Source organism: Seriola dumerili, unplaced genomic scaffold (genome assembly GCF_002260705.1).
Source record: "Seriola dumerili isolate Sdu_G_001 unplaced genomic scaffold, Sdu_1.0 BDQW01000190.1, whole genome shotgun sequence".
In the NCBI taxonomy this organism is placed as follows: Eukaryota; Metazoa; Chordata; class Actinopteri; order Carangiformes; family Carangidae; genus Seriola; species Seriola dumerili.
Window position 1 is genome coordinate 1,002,407 of NW_019174445.1, and position 17,242 is coordinate 1,019,648.

General features: G+C 40.9%; 2 protein-coding genes across 3 annotated transcripts; both read right to left on the bottom strand.

Moving 5' to 3' along the window:
* Positions 1-1,100: 1,100 nt before the first annotated feature.
* Positions 1,101-5,421, bottom strand: ddost (dolichyl-diphosphooligosaccharide--protein glycosyltransferase non-catalytic subunit). Its single transcript, XM_022753145.1, has 11 exons — positions 5,160-5,421; positions 4,363-4,473; positions 4,170-4,256; positions 3,972-4,075; positions 3,782-3,876; positions 3,354-3,447; positions 2,991-3,139; positions 2,486-2,633; positions 2,252-2,372; positions 2,055-2,161; positions 1,101-1,789 (listed from the first exon to the last, which is right to left on the bottom strand). Exons 1-11 carry the CDS (start codon positions 5,392-5,394, stop codon positions 1,640-1,642), a joined length of 1,401 nt encoding a protein of 466 aa, XP_022608866.1. The 5' UTR covers positions 5,395-5,421; the 3' UTR covers positions 1,101-1,639.
* A 1,362-nt stretch (positions 5,422-6,783) lies between these two features.
* zbtb17 (zinc finger and BTB domain containing 17) lies at positions 6,784-16,945 on the bottom strand. Of its 2 annotated transcripts, XM_022753164.1 has the most exons (15): positions 16,813-16,945; positions 15,382-15,647; positions 15,045-15,224; positions 14,083-14,415; positions 13,871-13,960; positions 12,600-12,901; positions 12,233-12,375; positions 11,826-12,126; positions 11,559-11,646; positions 9,405-9,521; positions 9,197-9,317; positions 8,753-8,883; positions 7,931-8,194; positions 7,699-7,788; positions 6,784-7,112 (listed from the first exon to the last, which is right to left on the bottom strand). In XM_022753164.1, exons 2-15 carry the CDS (start codon positions 15,584-15,586, stop codon positions 6,889-6,891), a joined length of 2,589 nt encoding a protein of 862 aa, XP_022608885.1. In that variant the 5' UTR covers positions 15,587-15,647; positions 16,813-16,945; the 3' UTR covers positions 6,784-6,888. The 2 variants fall into 2 exon arrangements, with proteins under 2 accessions (XP_022608885.1, XP_022608886.1); XM_022753165.1 differs by lacking the exons at positions 6,784-7,112; positions 7,699-7,788 and having other exon boundaries at positions 8,019-8,194; positions 8,753-8,912.
* Positions 16,946-17,242: the final 297 nt, after the last annotated feature.

The window sequence follows — 17,242 nt, forward strand, 5'->3', positions numbered from 1 at the left end:
CAAACTTTTTGTGCTACTAACCTAAATGCTCTAGACTGAACCCCTTCAGTCAATGGGTTACGTCATCACTAGCCGTTGTACGCCTCATTAACGTGTAGGAGGACACAGATATTAACCGTCATGTTCCTTTAAGATTCTGCATCACAAACAAAAGTAGAGAAATACATCTGAAAATATCACATAAAAATTAATCCAACAATGATTTACGAATATTGATAACAAATGTACTTTTTGTAAGACTGAACATGAAAGCATAATTCATTTGTTCTACGGTTGCTCATATTGTACTACATTCTGGAAAGACTGAAATTTACATATCACGCAAAACATCACGTGTCATCAACATTGGACAGAAAAATATTTTCACATATTTTGTTTGTAAAGATAACAATTTATGCAATATTAACCTCCTCATTTTACTAGGAAAATGTCATATTCATAAGGCGAAATATCTTAAATAAATTCCCTCATTTAATCTGTTTCTATTTGATCTTGAACGTTACTTTGATTCTCCATTACTTTGAGATGTCCAGGTCAGCAGTTAATAGGCCATCTATTCTGAAATGTTTGTCTGAAGAAGTCTGTCACTTAAAATACGTATTTGTCCTTTTTAAAATTTATGTAAATTTTTGTTGCTTTTCTTAAAAAAAAAAATCATCTTTTTTTGTTGGAATTTGATTTGTTTCTTTTGTTTAAGGACTGTCATGCCCAAGACTGTTTCAACTTAATTTACTCTTAAATAAATCTTTGATTTGGTTCATGCTGTCCGTTCACGCAGATTGACTACGAAGAACGACAGATAGATCTATGGCCAGACTGACCGGTAGTTTCTCAAAAGTTGCTAAAAATCAAAATTAAGTCATGCTGTATAATTATACTAAATTCGTTATTTGAAAAGCTGATACAGATTTAAATGACCATATTTTCATACTGGGTCTGGCATAACTAGTGTCCAGATCAACACCTTAGTCTCCATGACCGTACGTCACAATATTCAATATTCAATATGAATGTTTTAGGTCTATGAGACCGCTTTAAATGCATTGTGAAAAATCACACCATTATGTCATGTCATAAAAAGGGCGGGGGTTTCTATTAAGTGGAATGTCAGTATTTTATTGTTAAGATGACTCCAGCTTTTTTTGGAAACACATTAAAGTCTTATCAAAAACAAAACAAAAACAAAAACTGTTGGCATATTCAGTGCATGTCGTTTCCACAATAACGTTTCCTGATTGAGAAAATGTGGGTCAAATTTTTAAGATGGATTTCTTTCATGTTCCAAGGCAAGTGCTCTACTTAGATCATTTTATCAAATGTAAAGCAACTTTATACAAACACTGACGGACTTCAGAACATATACAGATGTTTTAGTGATGTCAAAGTAGGGAAGGAAAAAAAAAAAAAAAAAAAAAAAAAAAAAAAAAAGCAACCACTGCATTGCATTACAGTCAGCACCCCCTTTTGTCTTCAAGACCCCGATTAGTTGAGAGACCCAATAACCGAACAGAAACTGTATTTTTAATGGAGGACTGCTGTCCAAGTCCCTGCGTGAAGATTCAAGACATTCAATTTCTACTCTTCACACCACAAGTTCAAATTTTATAATCTCTTTTTCCCCCTTCCCTGTTTGTCTGCATTAGTCTGACTTCTCCTTCTCTTTCATGTGCAGGAAGACTATGCTGAAGACAAAGAGCCCCGACATCATGGAGAAGACGCTGGCGTAGTATGGGAAGGCTGAGGGGATGAAGCGCTCGTACTGAGTGTGCTGCAGGGGACGCACCGATACCTGTGGTAAAGAAAGGCAGTTGTAGAAATTAGCCCACCATTCATTCATGTGTCCATTATCAACAAGGGCAAAGCTCTTAGATAATACACCACGGTTTTAGGAGCTTGTCCTAAGGGTCAGCTTGACTGCACAGTGATGAGTGCACAGAAAATATCCACACTTCACCACAGAATATGTTGAGCAGAAGGCAACTAGGATATTAAGTGTGGTAAAAAAAAATATATGTTGATAAGCCCAGGTGAGGTGAACAGTCAGATGAACTTGCCTGAGTGGAGGAGTAGAGGTGTGTGTACCCCAGACGGTTGTAGTCCACCTTGAACTGGAAGACTCCGTACACATCAGGCAGTTTGAACTGGACGCTGTATTTACCTCCTAACAGAGATACAACACAGTTTTTATAGTGGACACAGTTTATGACAGCGAAGGCGTGTTTTAAATAAGTTAACAAGAACAGAAACGCACCGTTTTTCTTGAGGTAAGTCCTGACGAAGGGATCGATCCTCACAAACTCCAGCTGAATATCATCTCCATCGAAGGGGACCCAGCGGCCCTCAGACAACATCTCGATGACGATGCTGTATTCCTGCGTGGGAACGTTTTACAATGATTGAGATGTACAAGTACAAACACTCAGCTCCTCATTCAGGCTAAAAAAACAAACACCTTCAGGGTGATGACTGTTCACATGAAACTCACCACAAGGTCAGTGATGGTGTATGCTGCTGGGGGAGTGTTCTCTCCCACAGGATGATGGGTAACAGCTCCCACTCTGAGGACTCCGGCCTCCTTGAACACCCAACGGGACAGAGCCTCGGCGAGCTCCATGTTCCCGGTCTGCTTGTGCCTGACAAAGACCACGACAAGGAGAAGAGGGCTTTAATCACCGTGAACTGTAACCTGGACAATCAGCCTCTGATGGGATGCAGTTTGTTTGATCAATTATAATGTAAGTTCTGTAATCAATGTTTTTATTGTTTGTCAGCAGCAGGATAAAAGTCCATTTCCACCCTTTCCTTCTTTGGTGTTGTTTGAGAAGTTTCCATTTGAACATGCAAAGGTCTAAATTTTAAAATGCTGCTATTAAGCAAAAAAAATATCAGCAAACTGCCCAACTGTCATTGCAGTCACATATATTACAGTTTTGGTTTTTGTTAAGTAGAGACTGTAATAGTATCCAGGGGTGTGATGTACAGTGGCCCACCTCTGGGACCCGGGTGTGGCCTTCTGCACAGCAGAGTTGAAGAAGGCGTCACTGAAGAAGTCCAGGGAGCCGCTGAAAACCACTCTGGCATTGTTCCTGGCCTGGAGGCCAGCGATCAGCAGGGTGTTCTTGCCAACAGCATGTGGATACTGGAGAAGTGAAAATGAATTATTAGTTATAGGTAAAGTAAGTGATGTTAAATCTTCTTCTTTAATACAGTGAGGTGATGACAGCAAATAAGATGCTATTAAACAAGCTCAGGACAGAAGAAGATCTATTTACTATATGGATACCACTTTTCTTCTGGATTAAACTTGTTCTAAATTCACAATCTGTTATTTCTGATGATGTCAGTGATGTTACCTGAGAGATGGGTCTGTCAGGGAAAAAGGAGTAAGAGGTGGAAGAGCCAGTGAGGATGTCCAGGACAAGAGGGTTGTCTGGGTCTGCCACCATGCTGGAAGAGAGGGCGGCATGTTTAGAAAAGTGTTCCTGTGGTTTGCATTGTGGCGAGTTGTACATTTAATTTTTGAACATTAATAAACAGGTGCAACATCAAACGCCGTCTTTCAAAAGTCTCTGTTACAGCCTAGCACAGTAAAGTTAAAGTTAACCTAGTGAGGTGCTGCTCAAAGTAAAAAGTAAAATTTGTAAACAAGTAAAACAGTGATTCATTATTGCTAGAAATCTCAGCACCCTCCCAAGTTCAGTATATTATAGTCATTTAGTGCTGCACGTGTTACAGATGACACTTGGACGTTCCAATTTAAACTTCATTTAGTTGCACTTACCCAACACCCTTGAATAAAACTGGTTTATTGGTGGGTTTGCCGACGATAGTGGGAGCTTTCAGCAGGTTCTCTGGGTCAGCGACAATCAGGGTGTGCTGCAGACAAGAGAGATCACTTGTAAATAACAATGTTAAGTTCTTAAGACTGGATTTGTGAAACAAAGTTCCTGTGCCCATAGATTTCTGTTTACCTCTCCAGGGTCAGACACGTCGTAGTTGTGATGGTCGATGACAGCAGTCTTCTCCTCATCAAACTCAATGCCACACTCACTGCCCAGCTCCCTCAGAGGGTCACCTATGTAATAAGAGAAAAGCATTAATATATGACAATATTCCAGTATTTCCGATGATGTAATACTGTAGCAAAAAGCTGTTAGAAACCAACTGACCGATATCTGAACTAGCAGCAACCAGGACATTGCCTCCACCGTCAATGAAGGATGTAATAGTCTCCACATTTATATTCCCTCCAAAGTCTGCAGGTGACCACAAAGAATACATTTTACAGATTGCTTCAGCAAAGGCAAACACAAGCCATAAAACTGATTAACTCCATTCTGAATTTAAAAGAGTGAAATTTACCTTCAACTGAAGGCGCGAAGATGATCAAATGGTCATACAGGAACTGGCCATATTTGATCAGAGAGAGGGAGGGATCATCAGCTGTCTTGAATGTGACGTCAAAGCCGCGATCTGAAAAGGAGAGGCACATTATCAGCGGCACTAAAACAGTGACAGACTTATGCATCTCTGCAGTAACCTGAACAATGTTAAAGTTTCAAAGGATTGGTAACCTCTGCACTATAACTCCAAAGCTATAAGACCATTATAGACCACTGAGGGTATCTTTAAGGCGAATTTTCTGAAGTTGCATTAGCAAGCCCACATAATCATTAATTCAGAATAACATAGTAACATCCTGTTAACAACCTAATTATTCTAGTAGTACTCTCGATCACTTGCATCGGACACAAGTGGATCTTTGGTTGAGGGCAACCGCCAAATTGATCATAAAATATTAAGTTCGTCTAAAATTATGAACTATTTGGTTTACTAGAGGTATGCCGAAATGAAGAGCGTCCCCGAATCGATTCAGTGCAGTATAAGTAAAGATTACAAAAGTAAAAAGTATCTTAGTAAGTTAAAAATAAGTTAAAACTGCCAGAGACTTTAATGAAGTTTGGAGAGGTATAGCTAACATAGCACAGCTAAGCTAGCATTAGCAGCGTATCTGTGTAGCGTTAAGCTAACGTCCACAAAACCAAGTCCAAACGGCTCTATATTCCCTACCAGAGACATTTTAGCATTACAATCGGGATCTATAACACTATACAAGAAGGTATTTATAGGTTAAAGATAAGCATGCATCTCGTTCTTACCTGCCAGACTGCGGAAGAACATTGAATGGGTGTCTCTGATATTGAGGTTGTCCAGCAGAACCAACGTCTTTCCGTCGGCCAGAGCACAATGCAACATGGAGGCTAACGACAGGAATAAAAGGACATTGTTGTCCAGAAGTCTAAACCTCCTCTGGGTCATCGTCCCGGTCCGTTTATTGGATGATGATACAGAACCGGTCCGGTTTGTCTGCACGACTGCTGTCAGCGACGCCATTTTTGCTGCAGAAGTGGACGTCAGCGTTAGCAGACGAGTTAACTTTGACCCCGTGATCCAGCCAATCACAGAGAGGAACGCGTCATCCACCCTGACTGCGATTCCACCAATGGGGTGAAAGATTTATTGTAAGCCTGACAACCACGGAAGTCTCAACCTTATTTATTGAATTATAACCTGGGCCAGCAATTCTGACTTTAAAACAGTTGAGTTAGATTTTCTAAATAATTTTAAAATATAATTCATGCACGTTTGTTTATGCTTATCTAATTTGAAACAAGTTATTATGCTATATTCCTGTTAAATGCCTAATTTTTCCTAATTGAATTTATATATCTTATTACTTTATGTGGCAGGAATGCACAATTCTTAATCCCATGATATTCTAGGAATTTCCTGAGCAATGTAATATGTAAGGAAAAATCAACAGTCTATTGTTTTTTATTAAAAAAAACAACAGCGTAACACAAGACAGGTCAGACTGTGATGATTCTTTATTGATCTGATGATGACTACCAGTGCGTCTATGTAACTGATATTTAATCGAGCATCTTGTAGGTGTTAATATAAACAGACAAAATACTTCATACCAGTGTGATCAGTTTACTGCAATAAAAACAAAAGCTTTCTTGCAATCATGGTAAAACTGAGAATTGTTGACCAGTTTGTTGTCACCACAAATATTTGTTTTCTTCTATCAGAGGTAATAAGACTTAGAGGACACATCACAAATATACAAATATTACACATGCAAAGCATTTGCAGTGTTTGCCAGGACAAGAATAAATGGCATCCCACTTCTTAAATCTTTAGTACCCCTACATGTCTATGTAAATAATCTCTGTATAATGTGCTTTCCGTGAAAATACTTCAACTAAATACAATAAAATATTTCCACTGTTTAGGGGGCATGTACATATTTCACCTGAGTGAAATGGAAAAATAACACAGAGTTCTTCAAGTTATATAAGGTAAGACTGAGTTGTGATGTTTTATACAAAGGACAATGCACAATCCTGCATTTCAGTCTAAATATAAACAAACTATACATAGTATAACCATCTCTGAAAGACTTCTCGACAATATTTACCAAATCACTGAATCTCGCTCGGTTTGCTGGAATTAGGACTGACTGCATAAAACATGATTTATGACTATAAATCCTAAGATGAAATTGTTTAAAAACTGTTGTGTGTTATGAATCCAGTTTAGGTAAAGTTTGGGAGGCTGAAACTCTGAGGCCTCATCATCGACTCACTTTATTTCTTGCATTTCTTCCTCCTGTATAAATTAGATTTCTTTCACAAAAATATTTCTTACACTCTTCACAAATCTGCTCCATGACGCCTGACGTTCACATTCCAACTCCTCTTCTTTCTCCTCCTCCACCTCTGCTGCAGCTTATCTTTTCCCTCTGTTCGGAGCTCAGTGTGGGTTTCCACTTCTCCATCCTCCCTCCCTCTGTTTCTCCCTTTCTGTCCTGGGCACGGCAGATCAGTTTTCCCCTTCCTGAATGACCTGCTCAGTTGTGGGTTGCCATGTTGTGGCGGTATCCCCCTCAGCAGCGGTGGCTGTGGTGTACTGGTAGAAGTCAGAATCTGCCTGAAACATGACCAAGGCCTGAGCTGTGTGGATGCGAACGTGCTGGGCCAGGGAGCTCGCATCCAAGAATTTATCACCACATGAATCACAAGCGTATAAGATCTGCGTGTTGGGGTCTGGGAACAGAAGAAGAGTTGACATTCATTCATATTTGTCATTGTGTTTTCAAATCTACATAATAATTCTACATTTCCACCTGGACTGTCTGACAACCTCCTTGTCTTTCAGTGGTTTGACTTAGAATGAAACTAAACACAGCAGGATAGTGAATAATACCATATTTAAATTTGTTACAAGTTATCACAACGGTACACTACTTATTTGTGGCATTCATTGATTACATATGTGTACATGCAGAAGTTCTGTCAGTGTCATGTTTTAAAGAGGCTATTTGTAAGTTTTCTCTGCCGCCGAGCGTTGCTTCTTGTCGGGAGCAGGTGGTGATGGCTTCAGCCACTGTTGAGTTTACAAGACAAGAGGTTAAAATACGTCCTCAGGGCAGAATGGAGGCTACAGTGAGTCGCTAGAACCTGGATCATAAACCTTCCTAACATTAGTTTTATTATATTTCTGTTTCTTTCAACCCATACTGTTATATTTTAAATTCCCAAGCCCCTGTGATTTGCTGATTGCTTGTATTTTTTTCTAATAGTACAAAATTGTTCAAATACAGATGTCTGAGTTCACAGAGTGAGTTTTTACCTGCTTCTTGCACTTTCTCTACGGCTTTGGTGATTTCAGCTTTCAAAGCCTCTGTCTCATCTGCCGACACTGAAGCCGCCACTGGAACTACTGTAAACGGACACATGACACGAGGTAAACAAACACCTACCAATGCCTGAGCCCTTTCATCACCCCATGCTTCTTTTATTATTATCTGCAGGATTCATCAGGTCCTCGTCAGGATATTGACATTTTGAGGATGCTGTCTGACCTGTCAGCTGAGCTACGGCACTGCCTGCCAGGGCCTCGGTTGCCAGGGTGACGATGTCCTCCGTGGTTACAGTAACTATGTTGATCTCGTTGTCAGAGGTGGCCGTGCCTGCGCACACATCAGCCCCCTCGTCCGCGCTGCCCCCGGCTACGACCAGCCGCTTCATGCCGGCCTTGCCGTGGTGGACGGTCTTGACGTGGGAGCGGAGGTTGTCCACACGGTTGAACCCTCGGCCGCATTTATCACACAGGAAAGGTTTCTCCCCTGAGGAAGCAGGAGAGAACCGAAGATTTAAGGATGGAAGCTGTGAGTTCATCTGGATGCACAGAGATAAGGTGGATTGGGAAAATGTTAATGCAGCTGTTACAAATATTTTGGGATACAAAATTCCAAATAGTAGTCCTGCGTTGTATCTTGGGAACATTAAAAGTACCATGATGAGATAAGATCTCTACCTGACGGCAGTTCTACTCGCAGCAGGTAAGAAAGCTGTTATCAGAAACTGGCTGAACGTAAACGCTCCACATCAGGAACAGTGGCTGCAAACTGTCCAAGACATTTTCATCATGGAGAAGTCGACATATGTTTTGAGAGAATACGTTTAAAAAGAACTGGGGAAAAGGACCGTTTATATGAGACACAAAACTAAGACTCAAATAATATCTAATTTAAATAGTTCCATGAATATTGAGATATTTCTAAACTCCACTGTTATTTTATTTTGTATTTGGTTGTGTATATGTGTGTATATTATTGTGAAAACTCAATGAAGATTTAAGTGTGAAAAAAAAAGAAAGTCAGTCATAGTCAGTTTGTCCTCACCTGTGTGTATGATGATGTGCTTCGACAGGTCTCCCACATTGACAAATGCTTTGTTGCACATCTGACACTTGTGTGGACGGACGTTGTCGTGGTGCCGAATGTGATTGGCCAGTTGACTGGATTGCACAAACCTGTCCAGAGAGATACATCATCTGGTTTCCTGTATCATTGTATTTAAAGGGTCAGTTCTCACTTACTTCACGTATTCTTTCAGTTTATGTTTAGAATTTCATGTCAATACAAAACTGAACAAAACATGTAATTTAAAGAAACACATGCAGATACATGTGATCCGTGTTTCCCCGCGCAGAGTCAAACTTTTAACCAACGTGTTCTCACATATTTCCAGATCTCGTCCTTGCATGACCTCAGGTTATGTTTCCACGGCACAAGTGGGTTTGAAAAATGAGCCTATTATTAGAGTATCGCTGTATCAGCTCTCACCTTTTGCCGCAGCGATCACACACATAAGGCTTCTCTCCCGTGTGCTGGCGGACGTGAGCGATAAGCGAACTGGCCTGGGTGAAGGCTTTGCCGCAGATAAGACAGACGCAGGGCTTCTCTCCTGCAACACATTGGTTATAGTCTCATCACGGCGGCATGTGGATGATATCGCTGTGTGTTGCTGTCAGTCTGAATGTGCTGGGCGTACCTGTGTGGATGCGTTCATGTCGCTGCAGAGCTCCGGGGTCGCTGAAAGCTCTCTGACAGTGAACGCAGACGTACGGTTTCTCCCCGCTGTGAACCCGCAGGTGTCTCTTCAGATTTCCTAAAAAAAGCAGACACCGTCAGAGGTCAGAGGTCAAAGGTCAGATCAAGTGACTCAAAGCAAAGAAACAACTCACTTTTCACTTTTTAAAGCTCCAAGCTACATATCAGAACTGCCGCGCTTCTGCCATCGCGCCCCCCCGGCTTTGGAACGACCTGCCCGAGGAGATGAGGCGTGCAGAATCTGTGACTTCCTTTAAGTCACTTCTTAAAACTCACTTTTACAGACTTGCTTTTATGTGATGTCGTCTGCTTATTGTCTTTCTATCGTCCTTTATTTCTTAGACTATCATTTTTTTTTAATTACTTTTCTAATTGCTTTAGTTCCCTAACATCCTCAACTTCTTTGTATTGCTTTTATTTCCTTTTATTGTTTTATGGTTTTCATTTATCCTTGTTATCTTTATTTCATTCCTTATTGTTTTATCTCTTTACAAATGTTTTTAGTTTCTATTGTTTTTATTTCCTTTATCGCTCCTTCGCTTTATTTTATTGCACTTGCCTTATTTTTTATCTCATTCTGTTGCTTTATGTTGTTTTAGTGCCAATACCTTGTTTTATTATTCCTATTCCCTTTCACTGCTGACATCATCTTACATCTGACTTTGATCCTCCTGGTCTCAGGTCATGTTGTTGGGTTCTTGTGTTGCTTGCTCGGGTTCTTATGGAGTTTATATGTCGCTGTTGTTTTTTAGGGTTCTTCTGCCATTGTTCTCTTGTTTGTTTGTGCGTTTATGTCAAAGCACTTTGTAAACCCTCATTTTTAAAAGTGCTATATAAACTATTATTATTAATTATTATTAACTCCACAAGTCAACTTCCTCAAGATAAAACGCACAGTAAGTGAAAGCAGCAGGAACTGCTCCGGAGAAAATGGTCTGAAATCCTCTGAATGGTAAATATAACACTAACATAGCCATGGCCTGATTATACTATAATTGATAATTATATCACACAGTAGCTTATATGTCATCAAAGAATCTAAAGTTGAAGCTCAGTCCGTGTGTCGGAGGTGACTGTAAGTTAAATGTCAGTTACTGAGGACAAAGAATCCCCTTGTAGATTCCCACCCAGCACAAGGTCTCACATGTCAGGCGTTTGGCTCAATACAACAGGCATCTGTATGAAGAGTGAACTGGAGCTCTGTTAACAATACCGGCAGCAGCTTATTAACTTTAACTGAAATCATGTGACGACAGTGAGGCTGCAACTAATAATTGTTTTCATCATGAATTAATCTGTGGAATAAAAACATACACAACACTCTTCACAAATCACTAATAACCAATAACGTTTTATTCATAGTTTCAAATTAACTTTCTGCCTGTCAACTAATCAAATAATCTAATTGTACAAATAAAGTCCCAACTCAGAGTGAACCAGACAATTGTATCCGACAGATTAAAAGGTTCAAAGACGAGCAAGAAACAACAGCAGCAGCAGTTTCTGCATCTACCTTTTTATTTTCCCTAGTAGAGTAGAATCCGAAGCAGAATTTAGTAGACATATTGTTTAAAGTATAAACTAAGCAAAGCATTAAATCTCCTTTTTAAGAATATGTTTCTGATTTGTTCTGTGCCGCCTGATTTAATGTCTGCTGTCACTGAGCTGATCTTTACTGGTCCCACTTTAGTTCTGAGGGATCCACATGCCACCAGGACATTTCTTTGACAGGTACAAAGTCTATATACTGAGAGGCTGAGAGACTTTCACCCGAAACTAGAATTACTGCCCCGTGGTTGTTTCCTCGCTGCCGAACAGCCAAGACCCAGGAGACATAGTCACAGTCTCTCCTTCCTGAGTTACAGCATTGAATAATGGCCAGAAGTGTTTTTTTGCAGAACATTATGATGTCACGGTGAAGCTGACCTTTGACCTTTTGGATGTATGATGTCATTACTTCATTTTATCCTTAAGTTGTGTTATAATTAGTTTATGAATTTGTGAGTTAGGGCCGTAGACGTAAATTCACAAGTCAAGAATAACAGAAGAACACAGCAGTTAGTAAAAAAAATATATAAATATGTAATATATATACCTGAAGTGGTGAACTGTTTGCCACACTCTTTGCACTTGAGAGGCCCGTCTGTAATGTGGATTTTTAAGTGAGCCTTCAGATTTCCCAGCTGAAGAGAAACAACAATCAGGAAAGGTTTGGTGACAAGCGAACGCACATGGGACGAAAAATTTGAATTAAAATTATAAAAAAAAACACCTTTCCAGAAAGTTCTGGAAAAGTTGTGTTTTATGAAGACAGGTGTAACTGCGGCTGGAAAGCTAAAACGTTCACAAACACGCCGTTTACCTGGTTGAAGCGTTTCTCGCAGTGTGGACACTTGTTGCCCTTCTCCGTGTCGTGCGTCTCCAGGTGTCGCATCTTGGCCGTGGGGTCAGAAAAGGCCTTCTCGCAGTAGTCGCAGTGATACGGCTTCTCGCCGCTGTGCACCAGCTGATGCCGCTTCAGGTTTCCGGATGTGGTGAAGAGCTTGCCGCACACGTCGCAGCTGTAGCGCGCCTCACCTGTGTGACGTTTGCGGTGCAGGTTGAGCAGGCTGATCTGGCGGTAGCTCTTCCCGCAGGTGGAGCAGCAGTACGGCTTCAGAGGGCTGCGGGAGGAGACAGCAGCTCAAGGTTGAGACACCAAAACCCGACAGAGCTCAGCGGCAGGTGTCAGGTGAGATAAACGTCTCTGAATAGAAACAAATGACTCACCTGTGTGTTTTCTCGTGGGCTTTACAGGCTGCTGGGTCAGAGAAAGCCTTGTTGCAGTCCCGACAGCTGAACGGCTTCTCTCCCGTGTGAATGCGCATGTGTCTCTTGAAATTACCAGTGTGGGTGAATTTCTTCCCACAGTCCTGGAGGAAAGAAAAACACGTCACGAAGAGTGAGCTGGCCGACATTTTTAATAACAACATCAACAACCAACCAGAATCACCAGAGGTTCCTTGTTCCCATCAGCTTCGATGCCTCAGCACTAAAGAGCTGAATGTACCTGATGCCTCACCAGTTAAAAAATTGTAAAACATACTTTTATTTTATTTATTTATTTTCTTCCTCCTCTGGACACAAACTTTCTCACCTCACATTTGTGCGTCACGGAGCTGTAAGGCTTTGACTCGGACCGGCTGCTCATCGACGCTGCCTGGGTTTGTCTCCCGTCTCTCTCGCCGCTGGAGTCGCCTCCTCCCGCCTGCTGGCCGTCCTCGCCATCTTCCTCTCCAGCCTCTTCTTCTTCATCATCATCATCTTCATCATCATCAGTTCCCCCATCACCAGCCTCCCCAAAGTCGTCCTCCTCCTGGTCTTCGGCCACCTGAGCCGGCTCCGCCACCTTCTTCTCGGGTTTCGTCTTTGACGTGTCTTCATCCTCTGAGTCGTTGTCTGTGACGATGACGATGAGAGAAACAAACTGTTTAGTATCTTGACAACAGCAACTGCTTTGATGTGATTGATCATAAACTAACATGGAAACAACATATTGATTATATTAAAGAAAAATATCCAAGTCAATAGCAATTCTGTGTAAATCTAGGGATATGTTAAAATACAAAGCCTTGTATTTAATTTACTGCTCACCTTTACTTCCCTATATAACTTACTGTGCGGAAGTGTCTACCTTTAAAACGGGTTAGCCATACCTATTATTGATAAGGCTGGTGACTATGATCACACTCATCCATTGTTTCTACATTCTCATACTATGAAATGTAATGATTCAGTTTATTATCTTAAAATAAAGTTCAGAGCTAAATTAAAGTCACTTCCAGACTGTGTTTCAGCACAAGAGAGAAAATATGATCTGAGAGCTGTTTGTAAGTAAAATTATGGAATAATGTTAATATAAATTTACAAATGTGTTATTCGCTTTTGGTTTTCAAAAGAGTGGTCAACGGCTGTTTCTGAGGTTTACAAGTGTGAACAATTTTGTTTTATTTTTAGCAGGCAGCTTAAATTGATAAGAATGTAGATCGGCATATATAAGCATTTTGCTTCAGCCTGAGTCGGTTGACTTTGTTTTTTGTGTTTTTTCTGTCTATATTGTTCATTTTTACTGGATTATGTGTGATGACTGAATTAAAAATACTACTACTACTTTTAAAGCCATAAACATCTCACTGATAACTGATCAAATTCAGCGCTAGAAAATCCTGAATGTTTGTGTTTGATGATACTCGACACAGTTCGTAACCGGTGTAAAGTTTAGATAGACAGATATATACTTTATCTATCCCAGAGGGGTAATTCAAGTGACCAGCAGCTCATTAGTAATAATAACAGTTAATAATAAACAGGAATAGTTCAATAGTCCAGGTGTTCAGGGGGAAATGTGCTGTTCAGGCTGCAGCTCACCGGGTGGGAAGTTTCGTCGAGGAGGTTTTCTGATTCTTCTCCCTCGAGAGCTCATGTAGGATGAGCTGCCGCCAGATTTCAGCTGTGACTCTGTAAATCAAGAGAAAATATCTCCTTGTTTATTTGTCAAATAAAATGATCAACACATTTACAGACACTCAGGCGGCATCAGGTGGGCCTTCGACACTTGGTTTCTCTAAATAAGGACTTACTGGGCGTGTAGTCGGCGTCAGAGGGGTCGTCCTGAAATCCAGGTGCATCTTGTTCGGTGCTCCCTCCTTCCTTCTTTACAGGCGTCTTCTTCTGGGCAGAAAGGGGGCTGGTTTTGGGGGGTCGTCCTCGGCCTGAGTTGGTTCTGGCAGGGCTGGGCTGAGAAGCAGTCTCTTGTGTTTCGGCAGAGACGTCTTCCCCTACATTGTCCTGATTTTGTGTGGGCTCTTGATCTTCAGTGGGAGCGTCAGAAGGAGGCTCCTCCACTTGTGATGGCACTTCTGCTAGGTTGCCTTCCAGCTCCTCTTTCTGCTCCTTTTCACCTGCTTTTTCTTCTGGTTTGTTCAAAGAAAAATGGAGTAATGTTTGTTTTTTTTAACAGGGGGTTCCATACTTCATATTTGTATTACACTGTAAAATCTAATTAAAATGTTGGATGTAAAGCAGACTTGGTTGATATTGTAGCATAAACTGAAATAACCAGTAACCCATGTGACACTGATCAATTTTGCACAAGATGTGGAATTAAAAAACTTCATCATAATATCAGCGGTCAACCAATATGAACTTATAAACTAGAGTTCAGTCCTGTGACTATTTCTAATGACTTCAACCAACCATGGAAAGAGTGGAAATACATCTTTGTCACGAGCATTACAAACATCATCTTCATTGGAAAGATGAGGTTAAACAAATTAGGTTGTTGAGATACTTTAATTCTGAATAATTAATGTTGTTAACCTCATCTGCCCCTTTCTTAACGAGCATTAAAGGATCGATCCGGTTCAGCTCTTGGAAAATCAAGGGCACAGATCATTATGAAGTTGAGGACTGTTACTTTAAAGAGTAACAGGTGTGAAAATTTCAAGGAGGTTGATGAATTAATTATGAAAAAATAATTATCTACAATTAGTGCAGCTCTACACTGAAACAGTCAACAAAGCTATTTGAAGAAGAGACTCACCAACGGTGAAATCCAGTGTTATGAGGGAAGGAGCTGGGTTTGCCATCGACTGGTAAGCAGAGCAGGCGTTTACAATCTCTTGCATTTGTAGAAAGTTGGCAACAGCAAGCACGTCTTCTACATTCTGTGGACTTAAACTCAGCTTGGCTGTGTACATAAACTCCAGGACCTGACCCAAACCTGCAACGATAACCAGGAATACAAAAGACAGCAGAAATGATGAGGGTACATTTATTGCTATTTAAGTCAAGTGTTGGTGATGGTGGGCAAAATTAGAGCAACGGGCGATGAAAAAGGCAAAATCAATCAAATAAACAGTATGAAATCGGGAACCTACCTGCTGCATTGCTGATGTCCAGATGCACCACATCTTTCTGGTCCAAGAAGAGGGTGCGGAAGTAGATACTGCAGGCCGCTAACACAGCTTTGTGGGCCTTGAAGTCCACCCCATCCACTACAAAGGTGCAATCACACAGCAGGCCCTGCTTGCGTTGCCGATCAAGCTGCTCCAGAACTTTCCCACTGTGCCACGGGAACTCCATCGCTCTGGAGGCTTGAAGATCGTGGAGGAGGCTGGCAGGCAGGCACAGGCTTAGAGGACCACTGACAAGTAAGAAGTCACACGTGGCACATTAGGAAAAGCTCAAATGGCTGATGGTGGTGGTCTTTTATTAAACACCACCAATCAATCAGTGTTGCTCACCTTTAATAGCATAGTAAATCTATATGATATAATTCAGCTGACAGCACATACGAGTATTAACTGAGAAAAAGTAAATATTAGCAGCACCAGCCTTCAAAAACCATGTCATGTCAACATTGATAAAGTTGCACAGTATTAAAACAGTAGAAACGATCCATAAGGGTGAATATTTATCCTGAATTTCTTTTTCATTATTTCAGGGTAATAAATCACCATCTTTGTTAGCCAAAAAATGAGCACTAAGCCCAAAAATTACAGAAGCCCCATTTCTTACTTTCCCCTTTTTAAACTGGCATGTGGACTTGTTTATTCCCACTTAAAAAAATATGTAATGTTATATTGTACCAACTGTGTATTATGATAAGACTGGGGTTATTTCCATGGGTTATATTAATGCAGACAATCCTCACATTTGTCGAGGTACACCTTGCTTTGTGTTAATGCGAAAGTCAAACAAGTACTTTATTTATCTAGTAGAAACTGTGTGTGGTTTGTGCTGTGTTGTTGGTGAAAGACAGGTGTTTACATTCCTGGGTGTAGATATCAGGCTCCTTTTCCTCCAGGACACCACCAGTAAATACTGGAGACCGGATTTCAGCCACAAACTGTGCTTTAACAACCATTCAAAACATCACTAACGTTACCTAAAATACCAAATATGTGATGTACTATGATGGGAAGAAATAACGCCAGCTTGCTAGCTAGCTAAACAAGTGGCGAAATTAACCAGAACGACACTAAAATTAAGCTTCAACTGATGTCCCGATGTCCAGGCAACTAAACGGGGAATTTAAAAAAGCATTAAAAATGTTTTCTGTCTGTAAATGTAGTTTCTCGAGTTTTAACCGCTTGGTTTGACGGTGCTATATATCGATTACAATTCCTCCATCCTTGTAGCTTTGTTATCAGGGATTAATTTAGCATGCCTTGACATGCATGTAATGCAGGGACAAGATGGCGACCCGAGGAGTCGGGCCTGTCTTCATCCCTTGTTCTTTTCGCAGCTAGCTCGCTCTTTGAGCTACGTGGACGCGCCATTTTAACAGAATCTAACTCCGGAATTACCTCCTTGTTATCTCCTCTTCGCTCCGGGTTCAAACTGCTGGACCGAGCTGTGTTTACGAGTCTTTGACTGAGTTACGAAAAGCAAACCCAATCGAGTTTTTCGGTGATCGATCTTGCCTCGCTAACTCCATCCACCGCCATCTTCCTCTCTCTGATCGATTGATAGGGACCGGCCGGATGTGTCGCAGGAGCAGGCGCAGTCCGAATACGTTGTGTGGTGATGATGATGGCCGCGTGGTGGCGCCATTGAGCTACGTGACTTACATTGATAATAATAAAATTCAGATACGTCCATGTATCCACAAGAAGCACATAGAATGTAATTAAACTGATTTACGTTTTAAATTAAACTGATGTACTTAATGGTAAACCCACACAAAAATGTTAACTCATCTTTGTAGATCGAACAGAGTAGTGTTAAAAAAAAACT

Bases quoted from the DNA above. Each gene is read 5' to 3' on its own strand.
- ddost (XM_022753145.1), bottom strand. From the start codon at position 5,394: ATGGCGTCGCTGACAGCAGTCGTGCAGACAAACCGGACCGGTTCTGTA. The intron at 3,877-3,971 runs GTAAACAGAAAT...TCTTGTCTGCAG, and splicing joins ACGTGTCTGACCCTGGAGAG to CACACCCTGATTGTCGCTGA. The intron at 3,448-3,781 runs GTAAGTGCAACT...CCTCTCTTCCAG, and splicing joins GTTTTATTCAAGGGTGTTGG to CATGGTGGCAGACCCAGACA.
- zbtb17 (XM_022753164.1), bottom strand. From the start codon at position 15,586: ATGGAGTTCCCGTGGCACAGTGGGAAAGTTCTGGAGCAGCTTGATCGG. The intron at 15,225-15,381 runs GTAGGTTCCCGA...TTATCGTTGCAG, and splicing joins GGACATCAGCAATGCAGCAG to GTTTGGGTCAGGTCCTGGAG. The intron at 12,127-12,232 runs GTGAGTCATTTG...CTCCTCCCGCAG, and splicing joins GCCCACGAGAAAACACACAG to CCCTCTGAAGCCGTACTGCT.